This window comes from Pristis pectinata, chromosome 5 (assembly GCF_009764475.1).
Source record: "Pristis pectinata isolate sPriPec2 chromosome 5, sPriPec2.1.pri, whole genome shotgun sequence".
NCBI classification, from domain to species: Eukaryota; Metazoa; Chordata; class Chondrichthyes; order Rhinopristiformes; family Pristidae; genus Pristis; species Pristis pectinata.
In genome coordinates this window covers 37,221,888-37,248,101 of record NC_067409.1, presented here as the reverse complement: position 1 = coordinate 37,248,101, position 26,214 = coordinate 37,221,888, and the positions used below count along the sequence as shown (strand labels likewise).

At 41.0% G+C, this 26,214-nt stretch overlaps 1 protein-coding gene across 1 annotated transcript in view; it reads left to right on the top strand.

Moving 5' to 3' along the window:
• Positions 1 to 26,214, top strand: part of itga8 (integrin, alpha 8) — a 213,215-nt gene that overhangs the window by 128,805 nt on the left and 58,196 nt on the right. Inside the window, exons 23-25 of the mRNA XM_052015654.1 lie at positions 161 to 241; positions 7,151 to 7,256; positions 11,246 to 11,404. Coding sequence (XP_051871614.1) covers positions 161 to 241; positions 7,151 to 7,256; positions 11,246 to 11,404 — 346 coding nt within the window. The remainder of the gene's footprint in view (positions 1 to 160; positions 242 to 7,150; positions 7,257 to 11,245; positions 11,405 to 26,214) is intronic.

The window sequence follows — 26,214 nt, the reverse complement described above, 5'->3', positions numbered from 1 at the left end:
AGTTTATATTCTGTATTAGTAATAAAAATATCAAACATGGTATAATTCCTGTAGCATATGCTTTTAATATAATTTCTCCCATTTTGATTTCATCATTACAAAGATAACAATTTGAAATTTCTCCTCTGTTGTACTAGTTTTTATCTGCTTTACATTTTAGTTCAAATAAGGATAATCCAAACAGCAACCTTGTCCATCTGCAGATCAACATCAGTGCAGTCTCTCGGGTTGACATTCGAGGGTGAGTGTACTGACTCTTTCCTTCACTACTTAGAAACTGGATCTCTAAATTGCAAACGTCCAGTTTACAGCTGTTGCTGTGCATTCACAGTTAGTCTGAATACTTTGACTAATCAAGAAAATGTGCACTTTGACGTAGGCCAGTGCTGTAGTGTAAGAATCGTTTTGGTGACATATTCCCCCACTACTCCCTCCTTTCTCATCTTAAAGTTCACCTCGTTTCAAAATCAGGACAATAAACTAACAATCCTGCTTTAATAGTTGTGTGGGTAACTGGTATGGGCCTCTTCTGTCTGGTATCTGCTGCCTGGGCCTTCCTGCTTTTCACTTCCTCCTCCACTTCTGCTTTCTGTCACTTTGATGACCTGTTTGGTGAACTCCTTTAGCAGGCAGTCCAGCACCCTCCTCAAACAGCATATTGGAAACTGCAGTCAGCAGGACAAACAGCTGAGTGAGTTAAACCAGACTCTCACTAAAGTGAGTGAAATTTGGCGAGTTATACAACAGGAAGCTGACCCAATATTGCAAATGTTTAAATTCATCCCCAAGATACCAAAATACTTGGTGTTTTGATATATATTTAAAAAATCTGCACAATCATTTCCAAACTGATGACCTTGTTGAATCAGGCTTATTGAATCATCTGTAGCTCAGTGACTAGCACTATCTCCTCCAGGCCAAAAGGTTACAGGTTTAAAAAAACTCGAACACAATCTAGACTGGCAGTCCAGTGCATCATCTGAGGGAGCATCTGTTCAGATGAAATGTTAAGTCAAGTTCCCTCCACTCTCTTTGCTGGATGTGAAGCATCCCATAGTATTCTTTCAATAGAGAGTTAGCCCAGGTGTCCTGCCGAATATTTACCTTTCAGCCAACATCACTGAAGCAGATTATTTGATTGTTATTACACTACTGTTTGCAAGAGCTTGCTGTGGCTGTTGTGTTCCCTACATTATAGGTGTGATGTAGTGCTTCTTCAGAAGTACTTCAGAAGTGCTTCTGTGGCTATAAAGCTTTTTATTTAATGCAATTATTTTATTTTGCTTTGATGAAGTTGCAGAAAGAGTAGGCAAGGGTAGTGCATTGGATGTGGTAAACATAGATTTCAGGAAGTGTCTGAAAGGGTTATAAAAGGAACAGGAAAAAAGAGTCAAGGGCCAGGCTGATTGAAAATGGCTAAATCCAGAAAACATATGCTAGGAGTTTCTCATCTTGGTGAGATGTAGAATAGGTGCCTGAGGCAGGACCATTGTTACTTCTAAAATAAAAATCATAAATGATTTTGACTTGGTGTTTGGAAATATGGTCATATTTACAGACGGTAATCCATTATTGGATTCTGGTAATTTGGAAGACAACATCAAAATTCAAGAGATGCTCCATATGCTAGAATCTAGAGCAACAAACAATTTGCTGGAGGAACTCAGCGGGTCAAGCAGCATCTGTGGGAAGGGGAAAGAAATTCAAAATTCTAAAATGTATAAACAGACATGCCAAGTGGATTGATAAAAGGTGAATGAAATTCAGTATTGTGAATGGCGAGGTTGTTCATTTTGCTAGCAGTAACATTATTTGTACAGGAAAAAAGTAAAAGGGTTAGAGGAGCCAGGCTCTGGAAATAGACAAATAAATCATTAAGTACAAAATAACACATTGATAACCAGGGAAGTCAGAATTAAATTTTAACCAGTCTCTCAATTGCACTCTTTGAGGCTGATTTAAATACAGTGATGAAGTGGCCCACTATTTCAACTGGACACAAACACCTCATGCAATGTGCCATCATTAAAATCTTCAGAGTTCTTCCATTATGTATAGTTTTCCATTATGTGATCTATTATTCAGGGGGAGGGAGTTAAAATTCCCCATATTGTTTGATGTGCTTGTTAATATCTTTGGGCTATTTTACTGCCTTCACTTTTATCTCAATGGTATTTTTAATCCACCTTTTTAAATGGCTATTCTAATTCATTTTGTGTGTGTCTAATTTCAGTCTTCCAGGATGTGTGCTGGTTTGGCTTCAACAATGAAGGGAATAGGGCTATTTAAGTGAATTTTGCAGTCTGAAGATTGATGGTGCTGTGGTAGCGTGTCCATTAATGTTCAGTTTTATTTTCCTTTATCTGATCACAGCAATGTAAAATCAGACAGATGGTTATTGTTTTCTATGTTGTTCTAAACTAAATCATTTCTCAATAACCTGCTTCCACCAGTCTGGACAACCCATCAGTTTGGTACACCTTTTAATTATTTTATTTTGCAGTTGATTCAATTGGTAAAATATATCCTGCAATTGATTTGTAATATATGTGAAAACTTTTTAAAAGACTGGATGTAAACTGAATCAAAGTGACAATAGAAGATAAATCAATAACTATTATTCTTCTAGGCATACTGCTTAGTACTCACTCTTCTCCAGTTGTATTTGGATTAGTGTTGAGACTGAGTGTTTTCCATGGTGCATACACTTCCTACCAAGCAATAGAATGTACATGTTCCTGAGATGGGCCTGTTCTGCAGTCCTGATGTGCTACGTTGGTTGTTTTTACAGCTTTTCCTCATAGTTTAGTCATTTTCTTCTTCCATTGTGAACCTGTAGAGTTATTTTCACTGGCCATGAAGTATTCTGGGATGCAAAAGGCAATGGATAAGTGCAAATTCTTTCATTCATCCTTTGAAGTTGCAATACCAAGTTTCCTTTTTGATCTAAATTCAGCAAGCTATCCTTCCTGTAAATGTTGCTTGGGTTTATTTGATCAAATCATATTCAGAAAGATTTGTGACAGCATTCTGGTAATGCTGTGATGCAGAGCCTCCTTATCCGGCAAGTGGTTATACTTTGCTTGTGTCTGTGTTGATAATCCAGTGCTATTCTGTGCTGATTCTAATCATCAGGATAAAGTTTGTAAACCAGCTTTCTTTGTCACAGGACATTTCCCATTTTTAACTCTTCCAGAGCTTTTTTATTATGCTATTAGTAATCATCCTTATAGCAGGATTCTGGGAGATAGGAACGTAGGGTAAAATAGTTTCATGCTAAAAGAATATTATACTTGATAAGGGATCCAATGTAAGCTTGAGATCCTTCTATAACCATAAAGCACATGAATCTCATCATTTTCAACAGTTACCCAATCAAAAATCAGAAAAAGAGTAAAAACAGAAAATGCTGGAAACACTCAGCAGTTCAGGCAGCATCTGTGAAGAGAGAAAGAGAGTTGAAGTTTCAGGTCAGAGACCCTTCGTTAGAACTGGAAAAGTGAGAAAGCAAGTTTTGAGTTGCAAAAAGGGTGGGGGAAGGATAGATAGGACAAAGAAATATCTCTGATAGGATATGGCCAGGGTTACCTCGGTGATACATTGTTTATGAAGAATAGAATATTCCAAACACAACAGGCAATGACTGTCTAGACAGCAGGTAATTAGCTTGTGTGCTTTCAGTGGATTATGCCATAGGTACATTCCTGTAAGGAAAGTTTATTTTTTGTCACATTTAATTCAGAAGCAATTTTTTTTTTCATTTGAAAGTTGTAAATATATAAAGGCTGAGTTGTTTTTTCAGCATGGCAGTATGCCAGAGGGAGCAGATGGTGTTCCTACATGGAAGACATCATTGCCTGCCTGTTGAATTTTAGATTGAATTCCACCATTCCTGCATTTGGATAGAAAGTAGCAAACAACAGATTGGGGAGAGAGGTAGGAGAGGCCACACTCTGGCATGAAGGGAAGTCTGTGGGCTAATTGGCCTTACTCCTCTATTTCTTATGAATGCAAAATGAGCAGGAGAGTGAACTGCTTACAATATCAGCAAAGCAGGAAGCCAGGACAGGAAGTTGGGATCAACAATTTGATGGAAAAAGGGTCAATTGGTAATTGGTTTATTATTGTCACATATACCAAGATACAATGGAAAGCTTTTGTTTGCATGCCATCCAGATAGATCATTCCATACATAAGTACATTGAGGTAGTACAAAAGAAAACAAAACAGAATGCATAATATAGTGTTACAGTTACAGAGAAAGTGCAGTGCAGGTAGACAACTAATATGCAAGGGCCATGACAAGGTAGATTGAGAGATCAAGGGTTCTTTATCATATAATAGGTCTGTTGAAGCATCTTATAACAGTGGGATAGAAGCTGTCCTTGAGCCTGGTGGTATATGTTCTCAAGCTTTTGTACCTTCTGCCTGATGGGAGGGGGGAGAAGAGAGAATGACCAGGGAGGGCGAGGTTCTTGATTATGTTGGCTACTTTCCTAAGGCAGTAGGAAGTATGGACAAAATCAAAGTAATAGGAGGTGGGTCTCTTGGCAAGATGAGCTTGAAGAAGCCATAGAGGAATGTCAGAACAAAATCTGAGAAAGCTTTGTTAATGCAGTATCTAGGGGAAGGGTTAGAAGTAGAAGAGACAGCTAAATGCAAGGTCTCAGATCTCCGTGTAAGGAAGTTTAAAAGCTTGTTGCACGTCATTGAGGGTGGACGTGGGGAAAGGCTCTACAAAGTTCAAGCTGACAGCATTTGGAGCTCTCCTGGATGGGAACTGTTATAACAAACACTCAAGAAACTGAATACAATTTTCCCATTCAGAGTTACTGGCACTGGATTGAATATCCACCCACCAAATAACTGCCACACTGTAGCTGGTACACTGTATATGTAATATCCACTGGGTGCACTGCAATAAATCACTGAAGTTATTTCAACAGCATCCCTCTCCCTATGACTTTCATGTGACCTGGGAATGACAACAACCAAAGTATTGCAGGGACCTCATCACCTCAGAGTTATCCTCCTAGTCATGTCCCATGCTGACTTGGTCATATAGTTCCTCCATTGTTCCTGGGTTGACAACCTGGAATTCGTTATCTTGTGTGACCATCATCATGACAAAAGCTGCAGCTGTCAGTCAGGTGGTCTTAGAGTGCCTTCATCGAGTGAGAAGTTGGTCAGTAAATCACGTCCTGAGTCAATTTTTAAAAACACATTTCTTTTCAATAACAGGCTAAGCATATCTTTTTAAAGAACGATACATGGTTGAATCTATGATATGTCTTTTCCTGCTATATTTTTCTTCTGATTAGAATAGCTATGATTCTGACAGTTTTGGTTCTGTTTCCTCTGAGCTGAAATGATCAAACTGGAAAAAGAAATAATTGATGGAAAGAACATCCGAGGCATCAGCAGTAGCTTGAACCTTTGTTTTAAATGTTACATCTATTAAGAGCAGAGGCATTCTGCAGGGATGATATCACTTCATTGCTTTAACATCCCCTTCCCCAGTATTAATAAAAAGAAGCCTCTTCTGTGTATGTTCTCAACCATGCAATATTCACAATCATGTCATGTCATTCCCCTGAGTGCCTCTTGAGTGAGGTTGTTTCCATTTGCAGCCCTACCTGGAAGTTTATTTCAAGTATTGGTCATTGTTATACTTAGCAGCTTCTTCCTGGCAATTACCCAAAACATTTGTTTCTCTGGCTTTAACTTATGCTTCTTGTTCAACTTGATTGGCATAACTTAAGCAGTGCTGCAAATGAATAATGTATGTAGCTATTAATATCTTGTAAACTTCTGCTGACATTCATCCCAGTCACCTTGTTTTATGGTTAAAGAGAACCAGCAACAGTCCTCCCCCACCAACCCCCCCTCCCCCGTAAAGTCTTCAGTCCCATCTCAAACCTCGTGGACTTTTTACCCTTCTTTACACTTCTTGGAAATGTTTCTCTTCTGTCTGTGGAAAAAAACTGCTGACCAAAATAGTACACAAAGTGAAATCTGATATCCTCTGGCTCACTGTGAGCTAACCCAATGAAGGCAATGCAAGTAAACATTCTATTCATTTGTCTATTGCTGTTCACTGTAATTTTTTATATATGCTAAGAGGCATTCTCACGCTAGCCAGGCTTTAATCAGTGGAATGATGAGAATTCTTCAATGTTGTTCCAATCAATTTAAAAATAAATTGATGGCATGCCACAAATTTATTGTTCCAGAATGCAAAATTAACAGCATTCCAAAAAACGATGAACATTATAAAATTGTGCCTTAGATTCGTAGCAAGTAACTGTTGACTTGAGGTGAAAGAAAAGAATTTACATTACCTGAACTGTAGCAAATCATAAATCTGAAGAAAGACTGCAGCTAAAGATTAGGAAAATGCACAGAAAAACAAACCTTGCTTCACGACATGACTGCAGACCGGGATGATTGGGGAGAATTCATATCACTTAAACAGGAAGGACATACCATAGGGATTACACCCACACATACAACTAGAATGTGTAATAGTTGGTGAGTTTCAAAATGATCAAAAGTGCATAATTTACGATGAGCTAGAAGCTTCAATGAAGCTACAAAGAAAAATAACAGCATTCATAATGGCCTAGAAGTTCTGTTCAACTGGCCAGTAACAATGTGGGTGATTTTTCTTTAAAAATGGACTGAATATAGTTTTGGTTACTATTTAGGAAGAAGGGAAGACATTATTACTTTTGAGAAATTGTTTACTTTTCAGTTTGAAATATAGGGATGGAAGGAAAATGTGTTTTTCTCCATCTGGTTAGTCTGATTTTAATTAGTTGAATTGCATTGAAGAGAATAGAGAAAAAAATAATTCCCTGAACAGGCTTTTACCTTCCATCATTTGGGTTTGGATAAATAAAAAATGCTTTCTTTTTAATGTAACATTAGGTGTGATGCTCTCTATTGTGTCTTTAAAGGGTCTTTATTGAGGCCCCTTCGGAATCTGTAACTGCATTTTTTCCCTTTTATTTGAACCAACTGTCTAGCCTTATTTTCCTATGTTTATTATATGCATTACTTTTTTTTCTCGTGTTGCTTTAATGTGTCTAACTGAGCATGTTGTCTGCAGTTTGACCACAAAGACTAAGCAATTGTGTTCTTATAATAGGGTGTCCCATCCTGAGCAAATCTTCTTGCCCATCCCTGACTGGAAGATTAAAGAAAGACCCAAGAAAGAGGAGCATATTGGGCCACAGGTTCAGCATGTTTATGAAGTGAGTTCTCTTTCTAAAACAAAACCAATTCTTACAGTCATTTTGATGGATGCTTGCAGAGTAATTATGAAGTCATGAAACGGAATATCTGGTGACAAAAGACTAGTTTTTTTTCCGTTTTAAATCAATGCAATACTATGAACATATGTCTGACACATGTTAAATAATTCATTCCAGATTTTATACCCTAAGCTTTTTTTTTATTAATTATTATATAGAAGCCTTCATGGTGCATATGAAAGAAACTTCAATACCCTCTTTAAGCTTCACTGTTGCAAAATGATTTCATGGACTTCATTTTTTTCATTTTACTTCACCCTTTCCATTCATAGTTGAAACAATGTTGCTCTTCATATAATTGTGACACAGACTTGAAAGGGATATATTCTGATGATGTAAAGGGGCTAACTTAGCTTGACAGGTGATGTTTATCAGAAAATTACTCTCCTGCAGGCTCAAATTCACCATTGTCATGTGCTGCGATGTTTTTGACCATTTTACCGTAGTAAAAAGCTCATCATTCAAGCAATGGGTTCTTACCCCAGAGTGTCTTAGTGCATAGAGGTTAGCAAAAAGCTATTACGGCGCCAGCGATCAGGGTCAATTCCAGCCGCTGTCTGTAAGGAGTTTGTGTGTTCTCCCCGTGACTGCATGAGTTTCCTCCGGGTTCTCCAGTTTCCTCCCACATTCCAAAGACGTACGGGTTAGTACGTTAACATGGGTGTAATTGGGCAGTGTGGGCTCGTTGGGCCAGAAGGATCTGATACCATGCTGTACAAAAAAGGTTTTTTTAAGAACTGTGAGATAATAGGTGATTAAAATGCTAATAGGCTTGCTTTTGATGCTAATTCCCCATAGGCTGCTAATTAATGAGTGTGTACATATTGAAGTCTTTGGTTTCTTCTTGACTTTGCCAATAGGATGGTAATAGGCCAATTATTTAGGGTTATTTTTTCACAGAAGCTTTGCCCAAGCTCAGAAGTTTAAAGTATTTGTGAGTTATTTTGTTGAAGTCAAATTAAAATAAAAAGTGCTAGAAATTCACACCTTATCAGGCCTCATCTGCAGAGAGAAAATCAAAATTACTGTTTCAGGTCAGAACATTTGTAAGCTGGTTCATTGGTGTAGAGATACTGTAGCATTAATACAGCAAAGATAAGCTGTACAGTTTAAATATGTGAAGAGCAGAAGGATGACGAGAGTGAAGGTAGGACCGATTAGGGACAAAGGTGGGAAGATGTGCCTGGAAGCTGTGGAAGTGGGTGAGGTTCTCAATGAATACTTCTCTTTAGTATTCACCAAGGAGAGGGGCCTTGATGACGCTGAGGACAGTGTCGGTGAGGGTAATGTTCTAGAGTATGTAGATATCAAGAGAGAGGATGTGTTGGAGCTGTTAGAAAGTATTCGGACAGATAAATCCCCGGGGCCTGACGGAATATTCCCCAGGCTGCTCTGCGAGGTGAGGGAGGAGATTGCTGAACCATTAGCTAAGATCTTTGAGTCCTCGTTGTCCACAGGAATGGTACTGGAGGATTAGGGGGTAGCAAATGTTGTCCCCTTATTCAAAAATGGTAGTAAGGATAGTCCAGGGAATTATAGACCACTGAGCCTTATGTCTGTGGCGGGCAAGCTGTTGGAAAAGATTCTTAGAGATAGGACCTATGAGCATTAAGAGAATCATGGACTGATCAGGGACAGCCAGCATGGCTTTGTGAAGGGAAGATCATGTCTCACAAGGCTGATAGGGTTCTTTGAGGAGGTGACCAGGAAGGTTGATGAGGGTAGTGTAGCAGATGTGGTCTACATGGATTTTAGTAAGGCATTTGACAAGGTTCCACGTGGTAGGCTTCTTAAGAAGGTCAGAGGGCATAGGATCCAGGGAGGCTTGGCCGTATAGATTCAGAATTAGCTTGCCTGTAGAAAGCAGAGGGTTGTGGTGGAGGGAGTGCATTCAGATTGGAGAGCTGTGACTAGCGGTGTCCCACAAGGACCAGTTCTGGGACCTCTACTTATTGTGATTTTTATAATGACCTGGATGAGGGGGTAGAAGGGTGGGTTGGCAAGTTTGCAGACGACACAAAGGTTGGTGGTGTTGTGGATAGTGTGGAGGACTGTGAAAGATTGCAGAGGGACATTGATAGGATGCAGAGCTGGGCTGAGTGGTGGCAGATGGAGTTCAATCCGGAGAAGTGTGAGGTGGTACACTTTGGAAGGACAAACTCCAAGGTGGAGTACAAAGTTAATGGCAGGATTCTGGGTAGTGTGGAGGAGCAGAGGGATCTGGGGGTTCATATCCACAGATCCCTGAAAGTTGCCTCACATGTGGATAGGGTAGTTAAGAAAGCTTATGGGATGTTAGCATTCATAAGTCTTGGGATCGAGTTTAAGAGCTGCAAGGTAATGATGCAGCTCTACAAAACTCTGGTTAGACCACACTTAGAATACTGTGTCCAGTTCTGGTCGCCTCATTATAGGAAGGATGTGGAAGCGTTGGAAAGGGTGCAGAGGAGATTTACCAGGATGCTGCCTGGTTTAGAGAGTATTCATTATGAGAAGAGACTAAGGGAGCCAGGGCTTTACTCTTTGGAGAGAAGGAGGATGAGAGGAGACATGATAGAGGTATACAAAATATTAAGAGGAATAGATAGAGTAGACAGCCAGTGCCTCTTTCCCAGGACACCGATGCTCAATACAAGAGGGCATGGATTTAAAGTAATTGGTGGGAAGTTCAAAGGAGATATCAGAGGGAGGTTTTTTACCCAGAGAGTGGTTGGGGCATGGAATGTGCTGCCTGGGGCAGTGATGGAGGCAGGTACATTGGTCAATTTCAAGAGGATGCTAGATAAGCATATGGAGGAATTTAAAATAGAGGGATATGTGGGGGGAAGGGATTAGATAGTTTTTAGGCGAGGTTTAAAGGTCGGCACAACATTGTGGGCCGAAGGGCCTGTATTGTGCTGTACTTTCTATGATTCTATGATAATCACAATTAGTCATAGAATCATACAGCATAGAAACAGCCCCCTCAGTCCACTGAGTCTGTGCCAAACATGAAGCTCCTATTTACCCTTATTTTTTGTCCCACTCATTTCTGTCGACTCCCCCCAGATTCTACCACACACTAGGGGCAAGTTACAGAGTCTAATCAAGCCATTACCCCTCGTCTTTTGGATGTGGGAGGAAACTTGAGCACTGGGAGGAAACCTATATAGTCACAGAGAGAAGGTGCAAACCCCACACTGACAACAGCAGAGGTCAGGATTGAACCTGGGTCACTGGAGCTATGAGGCAGTAGCTCTACTAGCTGTGCCACTGTGTCACCCCAATAATGGTTGATTTGTATGTTTATAAACTTTGGAATCATTTGCCTTTATGATTCACAGACAAACTTAGCAAATCCTTGCCCCAGCTTCAAAAGTGTGTAAAGGACACAAGTGTCTAGTCCTGCTCCCAAGAGAATTGTGTTGTTACATCCGTGCATTGTAGCATTGTACCATTTGATATTAGGAAGTTTAATAATTTTTAGAAGTGTCACCCAAAATGGTACCTGAGTGAGTATTTAAGGAGGCCATAACTTTTGGAAGAGAGCTACACCAGGCTTTTTGCAGCATCCCTTGTTGGATGAACATGCAGTGACAAAACCTGAGGTGTGGAGCAGTTATCCATTCAGCAATGTTCAAGAAGAAAAAAGAGCAATGAAAGTATTATGTAAATTTATTGTTGCTGTTAAACTGTTAAATTTTGGGCCATGAAGCAATGAATACTTACCAATTTATATCATCTAATGAATTTAAAATCTACCTGAACAAGGTCGATTTCATATTATGTCTGGATTAATCTGGGAGTCCTTTCTCATACTACATTTTCAAAAGCTTCTTAGGTGATATTTGCCTCAGTGCTTTATGGGAAGCAGTCACGTTGGCCTTCTGTGATGTATGCTATTGACATCCTGCTTTTAGTCATGCAATTATTTTCTAACATTTGTTCAGCTGCACAACAATGGTCCTAGTGCAATCAGTGCGGCGATCATGGAAGTGGGTTGGCCTGCACATTACCGAGGCGAGTATCTACTGTACATCCTACAGATGCAGACAGTTGGACCTTTACACTGCCACATGAATGCTACAGTAAACCCACTCCAGCTAGAGGTAGGCATCACTTTACTATCTTCTATCAATGATTACTGTAAAGTAATTGATTAAATTACTGTGGAGTCTGATGGAGTAAAATCTGGGGAGAAACCAAGCACTCAGTGCCTTCTCAAGTGTTTAGGTCAAATGAATATTGGAAAATTATTATTTATTTGATTTAGCTATTCTATACCATGACAATTCTAGCTGATTAATGTGATTTTTATTCTCTTAAAAGTGTACACATGCTGTGTGAAATTAAGGAGAAATGTTTTTCCATCTGTAACAGCAGGAGTGCACAATGTGTAGGTAATGCAAGACTGAGAAACAATTTCTTATGATCAATTATACAGTCAATGGAGCAGATTTATATTTGTAACAAGTTTAACAGAGCATAATTCATGTTAAATTGATTGGACACTGTTCACAATGCATTTTGCATACTTATCATATAACATGATATTGGTTCAGTTTCAGACTTGGGTGATGGTAAAAGACTAAAGGTAACAGATGGCTTTCTGTCCAACTTAAAATTCTGTTACAGTTATTGCTAGCTACATTGGCATTATTCATTTTGATTGTCATAATCATAACTTGCATGTCTGGTCATTTCTTTGTTGTTCTATATAAAAGTATAACCAAATGATTGGTGTGGACAATAAAAGTATGCATTCCATTTCTAGAAAAAATTGCTATGTGTTTTTTAAATGGTGAAAGATTGGAAAATGTTGATGTTCAAACGGTCTTGGGTGTCCTCACATTGAAGGCCAAGGTGCAGGTGCTGAAGGTAATTAGGAAAGCAAATGGTATGTTGGTCTTTGTTGCTGGAGGATTCAAGTGTAAGAGTAAGGATGTATTTCAGTAATTAAGCAGGACCTTGGTGAATCTTTCTCTGGAATATTGTGTACAATTTTGGTCACCTTCATAAAAGAGGATATACTCTTTGTAGATGATTCACCAGACTGATTCCTGAGGTGAGGGAAATCTATCAAATGAGGAAAGATTGAACAGGCTAGGCCTCTATTCTCTAGAGTTCAGAAGAACGAGAGGTAACGTCATTGATGATTATAAAATTCTAGAAGGTTCAACGTGATAGATATGGGGAGGATGCTTTCCCTGGATAAGGAGTCTGGAAATATAGGTCACTGTTTCAAAGTAAGGGAAAGGCCATTTAAGACTGAAATAAGGAGAAATTTCAAAGGAGGTGAAATCTTTGGAATTTTCACTATTCTGGAAGATGGTGGAGGCTCAATCACTGATTATGTTCAAAACAGAAGTCAATATACTTCTGACTATTAAAGGGATTTAGGGATAGCGCAGGAAACTGGTGTTGAGCCAGAAGAATTGTTGAATAGTGAAGCAGGTTCAAGGAGCAGAATGACCTACTCCAGCTCCTGTTTCATATAGAGTCATAGAGCACTACAGCACAGAAACAGGCCCTTCGGGCTATATAGTCCACGTCGACCTGATCTTTTGCCTAGTCCCATCTACCTGCTCCTGGACCATATCCCTCCAAAACCCTCCCATCCATGCGCCTATCCAAACTTTTCTTGTATGTTACAATTGAACCCACATCTACCACTTCCACTGACAGCTTGTTCCACACTCGCACCACCCTCTGAGTGAAGAAGTTTCCCCTCAGATTCCACTTAAATATTTCACCTTTCACCCTAAGCCTATGACCCCTAGTTCTAGTCTCACCCAACCTGAGGGAAAAAAGCCTGCATACATTCACCCTATCTATACCCCTCATAATTTTGTGTACCTCTATAAGATCTCCCCTTATTCTCCTGCGCTCTAGGGAATAAAGTCCTAACCTTTTCAACCTTTCCCTATAAACTCTTGTCCTCAAGTCCTGGCAATATCCTTGTAAATTTTCTCTGCACTCATTAAAACTTATTGATATCTTTCCTGTAGGAAGGTGACCAGAACTGCACACGATTCTCTAAATTCGGCCACACCAACATCTTGTACAACTGCAACAAAACATCCCAACTCCTGTACTCAAATGCCCTGATTTATGAAGGTCAATGTGCCAAAAGCTCTCTTTACCACCTTATCTATCTGTGACGCCACTTTCAAGGAATTATGGATCTGTATTCCCAGATCCCTTTGTTCTACCACACACCTCAGAGCCCTACCATTCACTATGTAAGTCTTACCCTGGTTTGTCCTCGCAAAGTGCAACACCTCACACTTGTCTGCATGAAATTCCATCTGTCGTTTTTCAGCCCATTTTCCCAGCTGGTCCTGATCACTTTGCAAGCTTTGATAGCCTTCCTCGCTGTCCACTATGCCCCCAATCATGGTATCATCCACAAATTTGATGATCCAGCACCAATCCCTGCGGCACACCACTAGTCACAGGCCTCCAGTCAGAGACACAACCATCTACTACCACTCTCTGGCTTCTCCCGCTAAGCCAATGTTGAATCCAATTGACTACTTCATCCTGAATGCCAAGTGATTTAACCTTCTGGACCATCTTCTCATGTAGGACTTTGTCAAAGGCCTTGCTAAAGTCCATGTAGACAATGTCCACCGCCTTTCCTTCATCAACTTTCTTGGTGACCTGCCATGCACAAAGCCATGTTGACTATCCCTAATCAGGGCCTGCCTATCCAAATACTTGTATATCCTGTCCCTTAGAATACCTTCCGATAATTTACCCATGACTGACGTCAGGCTCACCAGCCTATAATTTCCTGCCTTATTCTTAGAGCTTGTGAACAACGGAACAACATTAACTATCCTCCAGTACCTCACCTATGGCTAAGGATACTTTAAATATCTCTGCCAGGGCCCCTGCAATTTCTGCACTAACCTCCCACGAGATCCAAGGGACCACCTCGTCAGGCCCTGGGGATTTATCCACCCTAATTCACCTCAAGACAGTCAGCACCTCCTCTTCCGTAACTCGGATACGGTCCATGACCTCACTATCCTTTTGCCTCAGTTCTAGTCTCCAGCATATCTGTCTCCAGAGTAAATGCGGATGCAAAAAATTCATTTAAGCTATCCCCCATCTCTTTCGACTCCATGTATAGATGACCACGTTGATCTTCAAGAGGACCAATTCAGTCCCTTGCTACCCTTTTGCTCTTAATATAGCTATGGAAATCCTTGGGATTCTCTTTCACCTTGTCTGCCAGAGCAACCTCATGTCCTCTTTTTCCCCTCCTGATTTCTCTCTTAAGTGTTCTCTTGCATTTCTTATACACCTCAAGTGCCTCATTTGATCCTAACTGCCTGTACCTGATAAGCACCTCCTTCTTTTTCTTTATTAGGGCCTCAGTATCCAAGATTATACAGTGGCATGCAAAAGTTTGGGCACCCCTGGTCAAAATTTCTGTTACTGTGAATAGCTAAGTGAGTAAAAGATGACCTGATTTCTAAAAGGCATAAAGTTAAAGATGACACATTTCTTTAATATTTTAAGCAAGATCACTCTTTTATTTCCATCGTTTAACAGTTTTAAAATAACAAAAAAGGAAAAGGGCCCAGAGCAAAAGTTTGGGCACCCTGCATGGTCAGTACTTAGTAACACCCCCTTTGGCAAGTATCACAGCTTGTAAACACTTTCTGTAGCCAGCTAAGAGTCTTTCAATTCTTGTTTGGGGGATTTTTGCCTATTCTTCCTTGCAAAAGGCTTCTAGTTCTGTGAGATTCTTGGGCCATCTTGCATGCACTGCTCTTTTGAGGTCTATCCACAGATTTTCAATGATGTTTATGTTGGGGGACTGTGAGGGCCATGGCAAAACCTTCAGCTTGTGCCTCTTGAGGTAGTCCATTGTGGATTTTGAGGTATATTTAGGATTGTTATCCTGTTGTAGAAGCCATCCTCTTTTCACCTTCAGCTTTTTTACAGATGGTGTTGATATTTGCTTCCAGAATTTGCTGGTATTTAATTGAATTCATTCTTCCCTCTACCAGTGAAATATTCCCTGTGCCACTGGCTGCAACACAAGCCCAAAGCATGATCGATCCACCCACGTGCTTAACCGTTGGAGAGGTGTTCTTTTCATGAAATTCTACACCCTTTTTTCTCCAAACATACCTTTGCTCATTGCGGCCACTAAGTTCTATTTTAGCTTCATCAGTCCACAGGACTTGTTTCCAAAATGCATCAGGCTTGTTTAGATGTTCCTTTGCAAACTTCTGACGCTGAATTTTGTGGTGAGGACACAGGAAAGTTTGGAGAAAAAAGGGTGCAGAATTTCATGAGAAGAACACCTCTCCAACTGTTAAGCACGGGGGTGGATCGATCATGCTTTGGGCTTGTGTTGCAGCCAGTGGCACAGGGAACATTTCACTGGTAGAGGGAAGAATGAATTCAATAAATACCAGCAAATTCTGGAAGCAAACATCACACCGTCTGTAAAAAAAAAAGCTGAAGATGAAGGGGATGGCTTCTACAACAGGATAACAATCCTAAACACACCTAAAAATCCACAATGGACTACCTCAAGAGGCACAAGCTGAAGGTTTTGCCATGGCCCTCACAGTCCCCCAACATAAACATCATTGAAAACCTGTGGATAGACCTCAAAAGAGCAGTGCATGCAAGATGGCCCAAGAATCTCACGGAACTAGAAGCCTTTTGCAAGGAAGAATGGGCAAAAATCCCTCAAACAAGAATTGAAAGTCTCTTAGCTGGCTACAGAAAGTGTTTACAAGCTGTGATACTTGCCAAAGGGTGTGTTACTAAGTACTGACCATGCAGGGTGCCCAAACTTTTGCTTCGGGCCCTTTTCCTTTTTTGTTATTTTGAAACTGTAAAAGATGGAAATAAAAGAGTAATCTTGCTTAAAATATTAAAGAAATGTGTCATCTTTAACTTTATGCCATTTGGAAATCAGGTCATCTTTTACTCATTTAGCTATTCACAGTGACAGAAATTTTGACCAGGGGTGCCCAAACTTTTGCATGCCACTGTGTGTTCTTTGTTAATTTTGTGCAAGTATATTAATGTGTTAAAATATAAACATTCCAGGGAAATTGAAATAAAATGTAAAGTGAGAAAAGAAATGTGGTTACAAATTAGTTAGTTGCTGAAGTAACAAGGTAAATCTTTTATCTTTATCATTTGGGTCGTAAATGCCTTTGGGGTGAATGTTGAGAGGAGAATGGGACTGCAGATTATATAGCAGAATCTGCCTGATATTCCTGTCTCTGTCTTACCCAGGTGATCTTTAGTATTACAGTGGTAAAGTCAAAAATAAGCTCCAAGTTAGCCTGGTGCTAATATAGAGGGAGTAGAGGTTTTGCTTTTCTTTGACTTGCAGTGATGTTATGGGAACCATCTTCCTGTGTCAATAAAATAGGTAACACACATAGAGAATAAAGGCAAGGAAACTGCAAAGGTATGGTCACATTCGGTTTAAGATCTGATAATACTATAAGAATATTGTATGAATGAAATTAATCACATGCCATTTCAAATAGTTTCAAATCAGAATCAGATTTATTATCATTGACATATGACATGAAATTTGTTGATCAGCAGCGGTACAGTGCAAAGACATAAAATCTATAAATTACAAAATTAAATAAATAGTACAAAAAATAGGAATAATGAGGTGGTATTCATGGATTCATCGATCATACAGAAATCTGATGGCGGAGGGGAAGAAGCTGTTCATGAATTATTGAGTTTGGTCTTCAGGCTTCTATACTTCCTCCCTAATGGTAGGAAAGAGTAGAGGGCATGTCCCGGATGGTGAGGGTCCTTAATGATAGATGCCGCCTTCTTGAGGCACCGTCTCCTGAAGATGTCCTCAATGGTGGGGAGGGTTGTGCCCGTGATGGAGCTGGCTGAGTCTGCAACCCTCTGCAGCCTCTTGCGATCCTGTGCATTGGAGGCTCCATATCAGGCTGTGATGCAACCAGGCAGGATGCTCTCCTCTGTACATCTGGTAGAAATGTGTAGGAGCCTTTGGTGACATACTAAATCTGTCCATTTAGATTATTTGTCCAGAAAAGACCTTCCTCCCCACATAATATCCAATGATTTCAAGGTTTTTATTAAATCAATTGGATGTTCTGGGTGAATTCTGTCCAAAGTTATTCTTTAACTAATCTGAGCCTGTGCTTTCATAACCTTGTGTCCGAGATTCATTGAAACACCAACCTGGATGCATATTTTCCAATAATGGCTTAAAATTTTACAAACAATTCTCTTTCTTTCTTCATACCTAAATATCACATAGTTCTGAATTTTCTTCGATTTTCTGTCCTTGATCTACTGTAGATTTGTTGGAAGCAGGATGGAATATTGTTTAATGGGGTTCATTCAATGTTTATGAAGATGCTACTGTGAGGCACTGGCAGAATGTCCAAGGAGGTTCAGGGCTTGTTTTTCCTTGATCTTGCCCGACAGATATTAGACACCAGGAATCACTTTTGTGGATGTTCAGTTAACTTCCTTCAGTACTTGAACCCACCCTTCTACTGTAGAGACGCAAACTCGACACAGACCACAAACTGAGCACTGTCTAGAGCATTATAATACAACTTCAGCATAGGTTGCTGGTTTAATATGTTACCAATACAATCCAGCATAAGAGCTGCCACTTCTGCTGCCAAATGATTGAACATGTTGCCATAGGGTCTTTTAAATCTCAACTTGACCCATAGCTATTTCAGCACTCCATTTGGACAATGTGCAATACCCAATTTTCTTTCCATTGCACAATACTTCATGCTTACATGTCATTTGCCATTATTATTACCACTAACTATTTATTCCCTCACTCATCTTGTGGTTCCTGGTGCACCTTTTCTTTATGTTGCCAACCACCATTCTCCAACAGATGACTTTTGACAATGCCACATCTTCACCCAATATCTATTCAGAAAACCATCAATTTAAATATAATGACTCTTCCTTTAAAGCAAATAGTGTCCCATCTTGTATATATTAACAGTGAACAAAGGAGAAATGGGCCACCTCTTGCCTCCAATCAATATCTCAAAGTTTACTATTTCAAATGGTTATTGGCAGACACCTGGGATTATGTTGGGTGTGTATTTTCCTATTAGGTATCAAAATAAGTTTGGGGACTGTGATTCAAGGATTATTCTCCCTGTGATTTTCCTACTCTTCCTGGAGAACCACGAGAGCCATAGAACTATACACTATGGAAACAGACCCTGTGGCCCAATTCATTCATGCCAGCCAAGTTGCCCAACTGAGCTAGTCCCATTTGCCTGCATTTGGCCCATGTTCCTCTAAACTTTTCCTATCCATGTACCTGTTCAAAAGTCTTTTAAACAGCTCATTATATATAACGTCACCCTCAATGTGGAAAAACTTGTCCTTCAGGCCCTCTTTAAATCTTTCCCATATCACCTTAAATCTATGCCCTCTACTTTTAGACTCCCCTGCCCTGGTGAAAAGACTGTGACCATTCACCTTATTATTCTCCCTCATGATTTTATATTCCTCTATAGGGTTGTCCCTCAGCCTCCTATCCTCTAGGCATAAAAGCCCCAGCTTGGTCTGATTCACCCTGGTGCTGGCACCAGGGAGGCAACACACCCCTGGAGTCTCACTGGCCTGTCATTCCCCTCACTAGCAAATCTCCCACCACTAATGTTCACCTGGACTTCTCCCTCAGTGCCACACATTTGGCTGGTGCCGTTGCCTTCCTCTGAGATGTTATCCTCCCAACAGTGTTCAAAACAGTACACCTGTTTAAGAGGCAAATGATCACAGGTGACTCCTGCACTACCTACCTGCCCTGACTTCCCTTCCTGATGGTCATAGATATCCTTGCTTTCTGTAGCTGCCCTGTGACTAACTTGTTAAACATACTACCTATGACATTTTCTACATGTTCGACAATGAGTCCAACGGCAGCTCCAACTGCTCTGTGTAGTCAGACAGGAGCTTCAGCTGGACACACTTCCCATAGGTATAATCTCCAGGGACTTTGAAACTCCCACATTCTGCAGGAGGAGCATATCACTGCCCTAGCTTCTATGTCCTTTATTCCCAGTCCCTCCAACTGAGAAAGAAAGAGAAGAAAAAAACCTTACCTGATCACTACTCACCCTCGTCACCAAAGCCCAATGATCACCAAAGCCCACACTTTGATCTCAACAGCAGCACTTCGACCTCATGGCCCTCATAAAATGGCCACTTCCACCCTCCCTGGGGATCCTTTTTTATCTCACTCTCAATGACCCTGCAGAACTTCTTTTTGCAGAGTCATAGCTGTCTGGAATTCTCTACCCCTGAGAGCTGCGTAGGTGGAGTCTTTGAATGTGATGAAAGAGGTGAATGACAGACATTGAACTACAAGAGGAAAGGTGAGAGTGCAGAAAAATGGCGTTGAGGTCAACCATGATCTCACTGAATGTCGGAGCAGGCCCCAGTGGCCGATTGGCCTACCTCCTGCTGCTCTTGTTCCTTGTTCTTATGTAACCTGTTTGTGCCTGGCATCCAAGATCATTTGGGGGTGGGGTACTGTGAGGGTGGTGGACTAACAGCATCAAGAACTCTTCTGACTGCATTGACCAGTTACAGTCCTTTGGATGGCATTTCCATCATTGCAGGAGTCATCATTTTCCAAAGACCATTTGAGTGTAAAATGAATGCTAGGGTACATGCATTGCCTGAGGGAAGTCCTGTGGTTGATGAAGAAGGACCTGAATGATACAAAGCTCATTATGAGTTGGTAACAGCCCCTGGGTATTCTTGAGAGTTGAGAGTAATCTTCCTCCTGACTCCATCAGACTTAATGAAGAACCTCACCTTTCTGATAGTGGCCACTTGTCACAGCAAGTTACTGGGAAAGCTTACCACGGATTCCAGCTCAGACAATCAAGAGTTGGAAAATGAATAAGACTGCAAATGCTGGAATCTGAAACAAAAACAAATGCTGGAAGAACTCAGCCACTCAAGCGGCATCTGTGGAAGGAGAAAACGGTGAACATTTCAGGTCAGGAACTGGGGGAAGAGTGAAGAGGTTATAGTTTTTAAAGAAGAACTGGAGGGGAGGAGTGAGGTGCAAGACAAAAGATTTTCCATTTTCCGCCAGCTCTAACATGATCCCACCACCAGTCACACCTTCGTCTCTTCTCCCCTTTCTGCATTTCGCAGGGACTGCTCACTTTATGACTCCCTAGTGCGTTCTTCTGTCCCCACCCACCGCACTCCATCCTGCAGCACCTTCCCACACAACCTGAGGAGATGCAACACCTGTCCATCCACCCCATTCCTTCCCTCCATTCAGGGACCCAGACAATCATTCCAGGTAAAGCAGCGATTCACTTGCACTTACAATTTAGTCTACTACATTCGGCGCCTACATTGGAGAAACCAAACGCAGGTTGGGGGATGACTTTGCTGAGCACCTGCGCTCAGTGTGCAGGGGTGATCCTGAGCTTCCTATTGGCAGGCACTTTAATTCTCAATCCCACCCCTATTCCAATCCATCTGTCTGCAGCCTCCTCCAATGCCATAGTGAGCCCCAATGTAAACTAGAGGAAAAATACCTTCTGACGAGCCATTTTGCAACCCTCTGGAATGAACTTTGAATTTTCCAGCTTCATTGTTCCCCATTTTCATGCCTTTGTTCCTGTAAAACTTGACTCCTTAGATAACACTTTCCAAACGCACAACCTCTACCAGCTAGAAGGACACGGCAGCAAAAGCAGGGGAACACCACCAGCTGGAAGTTGCCCTTCAAGCCACACACCATCCTGACTTGGTAACATACTGCCGTTCCTTCATTGTCGCTGGGTCAAAATCCTGGAAGTCTCTCCCTAATGGCATTATGGATATATTCTCACCTCAAGGACTGCTGCAGTTCAAGAAGGCAGCTCCCCACCACCTTCTCAAGGGCAATTAGGGATCTGCAATTAAGTCTGGTTTAGCCTGAGAAGCCACATACCTGGAATGAATTAAAAGAATGCCATCGTAATAATCAGTACACATGCACCTTATCACCTAATCTGTTTTAACCAATCTCCATATAGTCTTTTGTCTTAAACTTGACTCTTCCCCCCCATCTCTGTTTTGAAAACAGTAAACCCTCCACTCTCTCCCACTTCTGAGGAAGGGTCCCTGACCCAAAACATTGACTGGTTTCTTTTTCCATGAATGCCACTTGACTGCCTAAGTTCTTCCAGCATTTGTGTTTTTGTTACACAAGGTTCAGAGCTGACCTCTGGAACATAATACTGATCGTGTATAGAGACACAGCCCAATTGGGAAAGTAAAATACTGGAATTAAAACAAAATCACTGCAAGTGGACAGCAGGTCAGGTAACATCTACAGAAAGCGGAACAGTGTTAATGCTTCAGGTTAGTGGTCTTTCAGAAGAGGATAAGAGAGGTTTAGAGGGCTATGGGCTAAATGCAGGCAGATGGAACTAGCTTGCTGGGCAACACAGTCAGCGTGGATGAGTTGGGTGAAGGCCCATTTCCATGCTGTATGACTCTAAGAGCTTCTAACAATAGCTCATTAAGTTAACATGTTAATTCTGTTTCCAAATCCTCTTATGCTGTCTGAACTGCTGAGTTTTCCAGGATTTTCTTTTTTTTTAATCTCGTGTAGTTTTGCACATGTATTTGGTTTTTGTTTTCTTCTGAGAAACATAGACCACTCTGAGCCCAAGACCGCAGTGAAAATCAAGTGTAAACAGTATAATCTTTCCAGAACATTCAGTGTTCACTAAAGAATTTGAAACATTTGCAGTTCATTAAAATTGCTTCAGCAACACTGATCAGGAAATACAAAGATGCTTTTGGGCATTAGCTTATTACATGTATTAGTGTGCTAAACAAGGAAATGTTTGTATGCTGAAAGCACACTTTACCAATCGTTTAAATCTTTAATACGATCACAAAAATGTATGAAAATATCCTAGGTATGATTAGAGAGGTGTTCTCAGGCGAGATTTAAAAGGGAATTACAAATGAATGGTGGAACAAGAGGTTGAAACATGCTGAGAAATGCTGGCAATTTCATGCCAAACTGCCGATAATTTCCTTAATGGCAGGAAGTTCAGGGCTGCTGTGGAAATGCAGGAGATGGAAACTTGCTGGCTGAATGTCACTGGCAACTTTTGGGCTGCATTCCCCAATTGGACTTAGCATCCAGTGGTGGGGTTTGAACTTTCTACAGTTCCCCAGCAGCTACACTGGAGACCTTGCCTGCTGAACCTGTGCCAGGCTAGACTTGGCAAAGGAAAAGCAATGCATTCATTTGAATGGAGAAGAATGCCTATAAGTGAAAAGGTTGAGCATTGAGTAACTTACATTTCCTTAAATTAGTTGGAATTGGAATTAGTTTATTATTGTCACTTGTCCTGGGGTACAGTGAAAAACTTGTCTTGTATACTGTTCATACAGGTGAATTCATTACACAGTGCATTGATGTAGTACTACGTAAAACAATACAGAATGCAGAAAAGAGTGTAACAGTTACAGAGAAAGTGCGGTGCAGGCAGACAATAAGGTGCAAAGTCATAACGAGGTAGATTGTGAGGTCAAGAGTCCATTTTATCATACTAGGGAACCGTTCAACAGTCAGGATAGAAGCTGTCCTTTAGCCTGGTGGTACATGCTTTCAGACTTCTGTATCTTCTGCCTGATGGGAGAGGAGAGCAGAGAGAATATCCAGGGTGGGAGGGGTCTTTGATTACTTTTGCTGCAGTGAGAAGTATGGACAGAGTCCATGGAGGGGAGGTTGGTTTCCGTGATGTGCTGAGCTGTGTCCACAACTCTGCAGTTTCTTGCGGTCCCAGGCAAAGCAGTTGACATACTAGGCAGTGATGCATCCGGATAAGATGCTTTCTATTGTTCATTGATAAAAGTTGGTGAGTATCAAAGTATCTTTAGACTCCGAAGGGAGTAGAGGCGCTGGTGAGCTTTCTTGGCCGTGGCGTCTACGTGGTTGGACCAGGACAGGCTATTGGTGATATTCACTCCTAGGAACTTGAAACTTGGGGTTGTGTTTTAATGGAATGTAGAGCAGCTGAGCACAGGAACAGTTCCTTCCATGTACCATGTCTGTGCTGACCATGATGCCAATCTAACCAATCCAATCTATGTGCACATGGACCATATTCCTCTATTTCCTGTCTGTTCACGTGAATTTCTAAGTACTTCTTAAATGTGATATTGTATCTACTTCTACCACTTCCTCTGGCAACACATTCCAGGCACCTACCACCCCCTGTGTCATAAGCTTGCCTCCAAAATCTGCTTTGAACTTTCCCTCTCACCCTTTATTATTTGACATTTCCATCCTGGGGGAGAAAGACTCTGACTATCTACCCTATCTGTGCCTCTCATAATTTTACATACTTCTCAGGTCATTCCTCAGCCTCCAAAGCTCCAGCAAAAACAATCCAAGCTTGTACAACCTCTCCTTTTAGGTAACGCTCTCCGATCCAGGCTCCACATTCTTCCTGTAACGTGGCAACCAGGGCTGCATAAAATACTCCAAATGTGGCCTATCCAAAGTTTTATACAGCTAACATGCCAACTTTTATACTCAATGCCCCAACCAATGCAGGCAAGCATGTTGTACCGCCTTATCCACATGTTGCCACTTTCAGAGAGCTGTGGACTTGCACCCCTGGATCCCTCTGTACATCAATACTCCTGAGGGTCATGCCATTTGTATAATGTATAATGTTTTTAACTGTTTGGAAGTGCTTTTAAGTGACATTTTTATGTTTTAAAACTTTTAAATTTTCACTTTTAATTGATTTTTAATCATGTTTAAATGTCTCCGAATGTCAAGAGCATTCCGAAGCATCCAGAGTCCTTGAAATCTTTGACAGCCAGCAAAGCCTGGGAGTGGTGCTTTGTTATTCCATCAAAGGAGTTTTCAGATGATTTGTGGGTGTGACTTAATCTTCCCACCTTCCCTCACCAACAATGAGGCAAAATTAAGTCACGCAATGCCCTATTATTGTGCAGGACCTTGGCATTGTGAATCGGGGCAGCATTTAAATATTGAGTTTACAGTGGCAGATGTGGAAGAGGTAGGTCTTTATTTGATTTGTGCAGCAACTTGGGGAGCTCATTGCCAGCAGCAAGTTCTGACCACAGTTTTGTGGACACTGTTAATACCACAACCGCCCCTGGTAAAAGCTGAGGGGTCAGGTCCCAGGTAATCTGAGCTCCTTTCTCCAGCACTTAAATATTTTGCCATTGGGCTGAACAAAAGAATGGAAGTATTGGACTCCTCCTTTTCACCAAAGACATTGGATGATGAAGGTGCGTTTATTTATTTGACAACACTGATTTGGGCATCAGACCCCAGCTTATCTGGGTCTCCCATGTTTCAATGCACATGCATCAGACTGAAAGTAATTGTGGTCTGGCCACCCATCATTCCCATTGGCTTTTGGAGGGTGTTTGAATTGGGGCACGGAAATGACATCCAGAAATTAGATCAGTCCTAATGCAGGTTTTCCACCTGAAACATCGACAATTCCGTTCCTCCCACAGGTGCTGCTCAACCTGCTGAGTCCCTCCAGCAGATTGTTTGTGCTCCAGGAATTAAAATCTCCCTGGGCATTTGCTCCTTGAAGCTGACTGGATAGTTCACCAAATATAGCTACCCATCCCTATCCTCATTGTACATTAAAGTCAGCTGTTATCCACAACATGGAGCAGTGTGCCCCACTTTCACATCGTTCTTTGAGGGAGCAGTACGGCCCCAATAAACTAAACCTAGATCTATGCACGACCACCACAATTGAAGGATGCAAGTGATGATTAGTCTTCACAATAAGCACAAAATAAAAATCTCCCAGTCATATCCTAGTGCAGGAGCTTCTTGCTCTCCATCTGGACTTGCAGCCAAATTAGAAACATACCCATATTTCTAATTAGGATCAGAAGATTCCTGGTTGAAGCAAACCCTTCTCAGATTGAAAAGTTGAAGATATGGATTGTCTCCCTGCAAGCATAAACAGCTAGAAATAGCAGAGATAGTGATCTCTGAATGACCACCTGCTGAAACTCAAATAAGAATGTACTGCACATCAGCTTGATCAAATCATTATTCTCGAGATTGATGACTTCACAAAACAGAATAGGCTAGAATGGTTAATGTCTGTTGTGTGAAGAGGTTGGCCAAGGAACATTAATATCTTCATCCTGAATCTGTTTGTTCAAATAAATATGTGCACCTTCCTCATCTAATACCTTGGCAAAAATGGGAAGACAGATACGTATCTGTGTTTAGAGATTGGACTTGAAAAATAGCAAATAAACATTGGTAAATTAATTGGTAAATTAGTTTATCATTGTCACGTGTACCGAGGTACAATGGAAAACTTTGTTTTGCATGCCATCCATACAGATCATTTCAGTACAACAGTGCATTGGAGTAGTACAAGGGAAAACAACAACAGAATGGAGAATAAAGTGTTACAGTTATGGAGAAAGTGCAGTGCAGGCAGACAATAAGGTGCAAGCTCATAACGAAGTCGATTGATCATTGGTCATTTCATGATATCAGAGAGAATATTACAAGAGGACAAAAGGAGAAATTCTGCCATTTGGAGTTCCCAGCAGGGGCCCTGTTCTGTAATTGATACTTCAGAAAGAAGGATTCTTTACTTTTCGTTCCTTCACAGGAGCCTTTCCGAAGCTTTTAATGTGTTTTAAAACAGTGGACACAATGATTGAAACTGTATTAAGTGTCTTACCACACTATTAGTGTTAATTAAGTTTGGATACAATCAGGGTGTCATATGAGCAGTAGAAATGACCTAACAGATGAGATAAGACTCATCTGCATCTACTGTAACAGGATATCCATCACTTTTGGCACAAAGCTTGCTGGAAGTGCAGT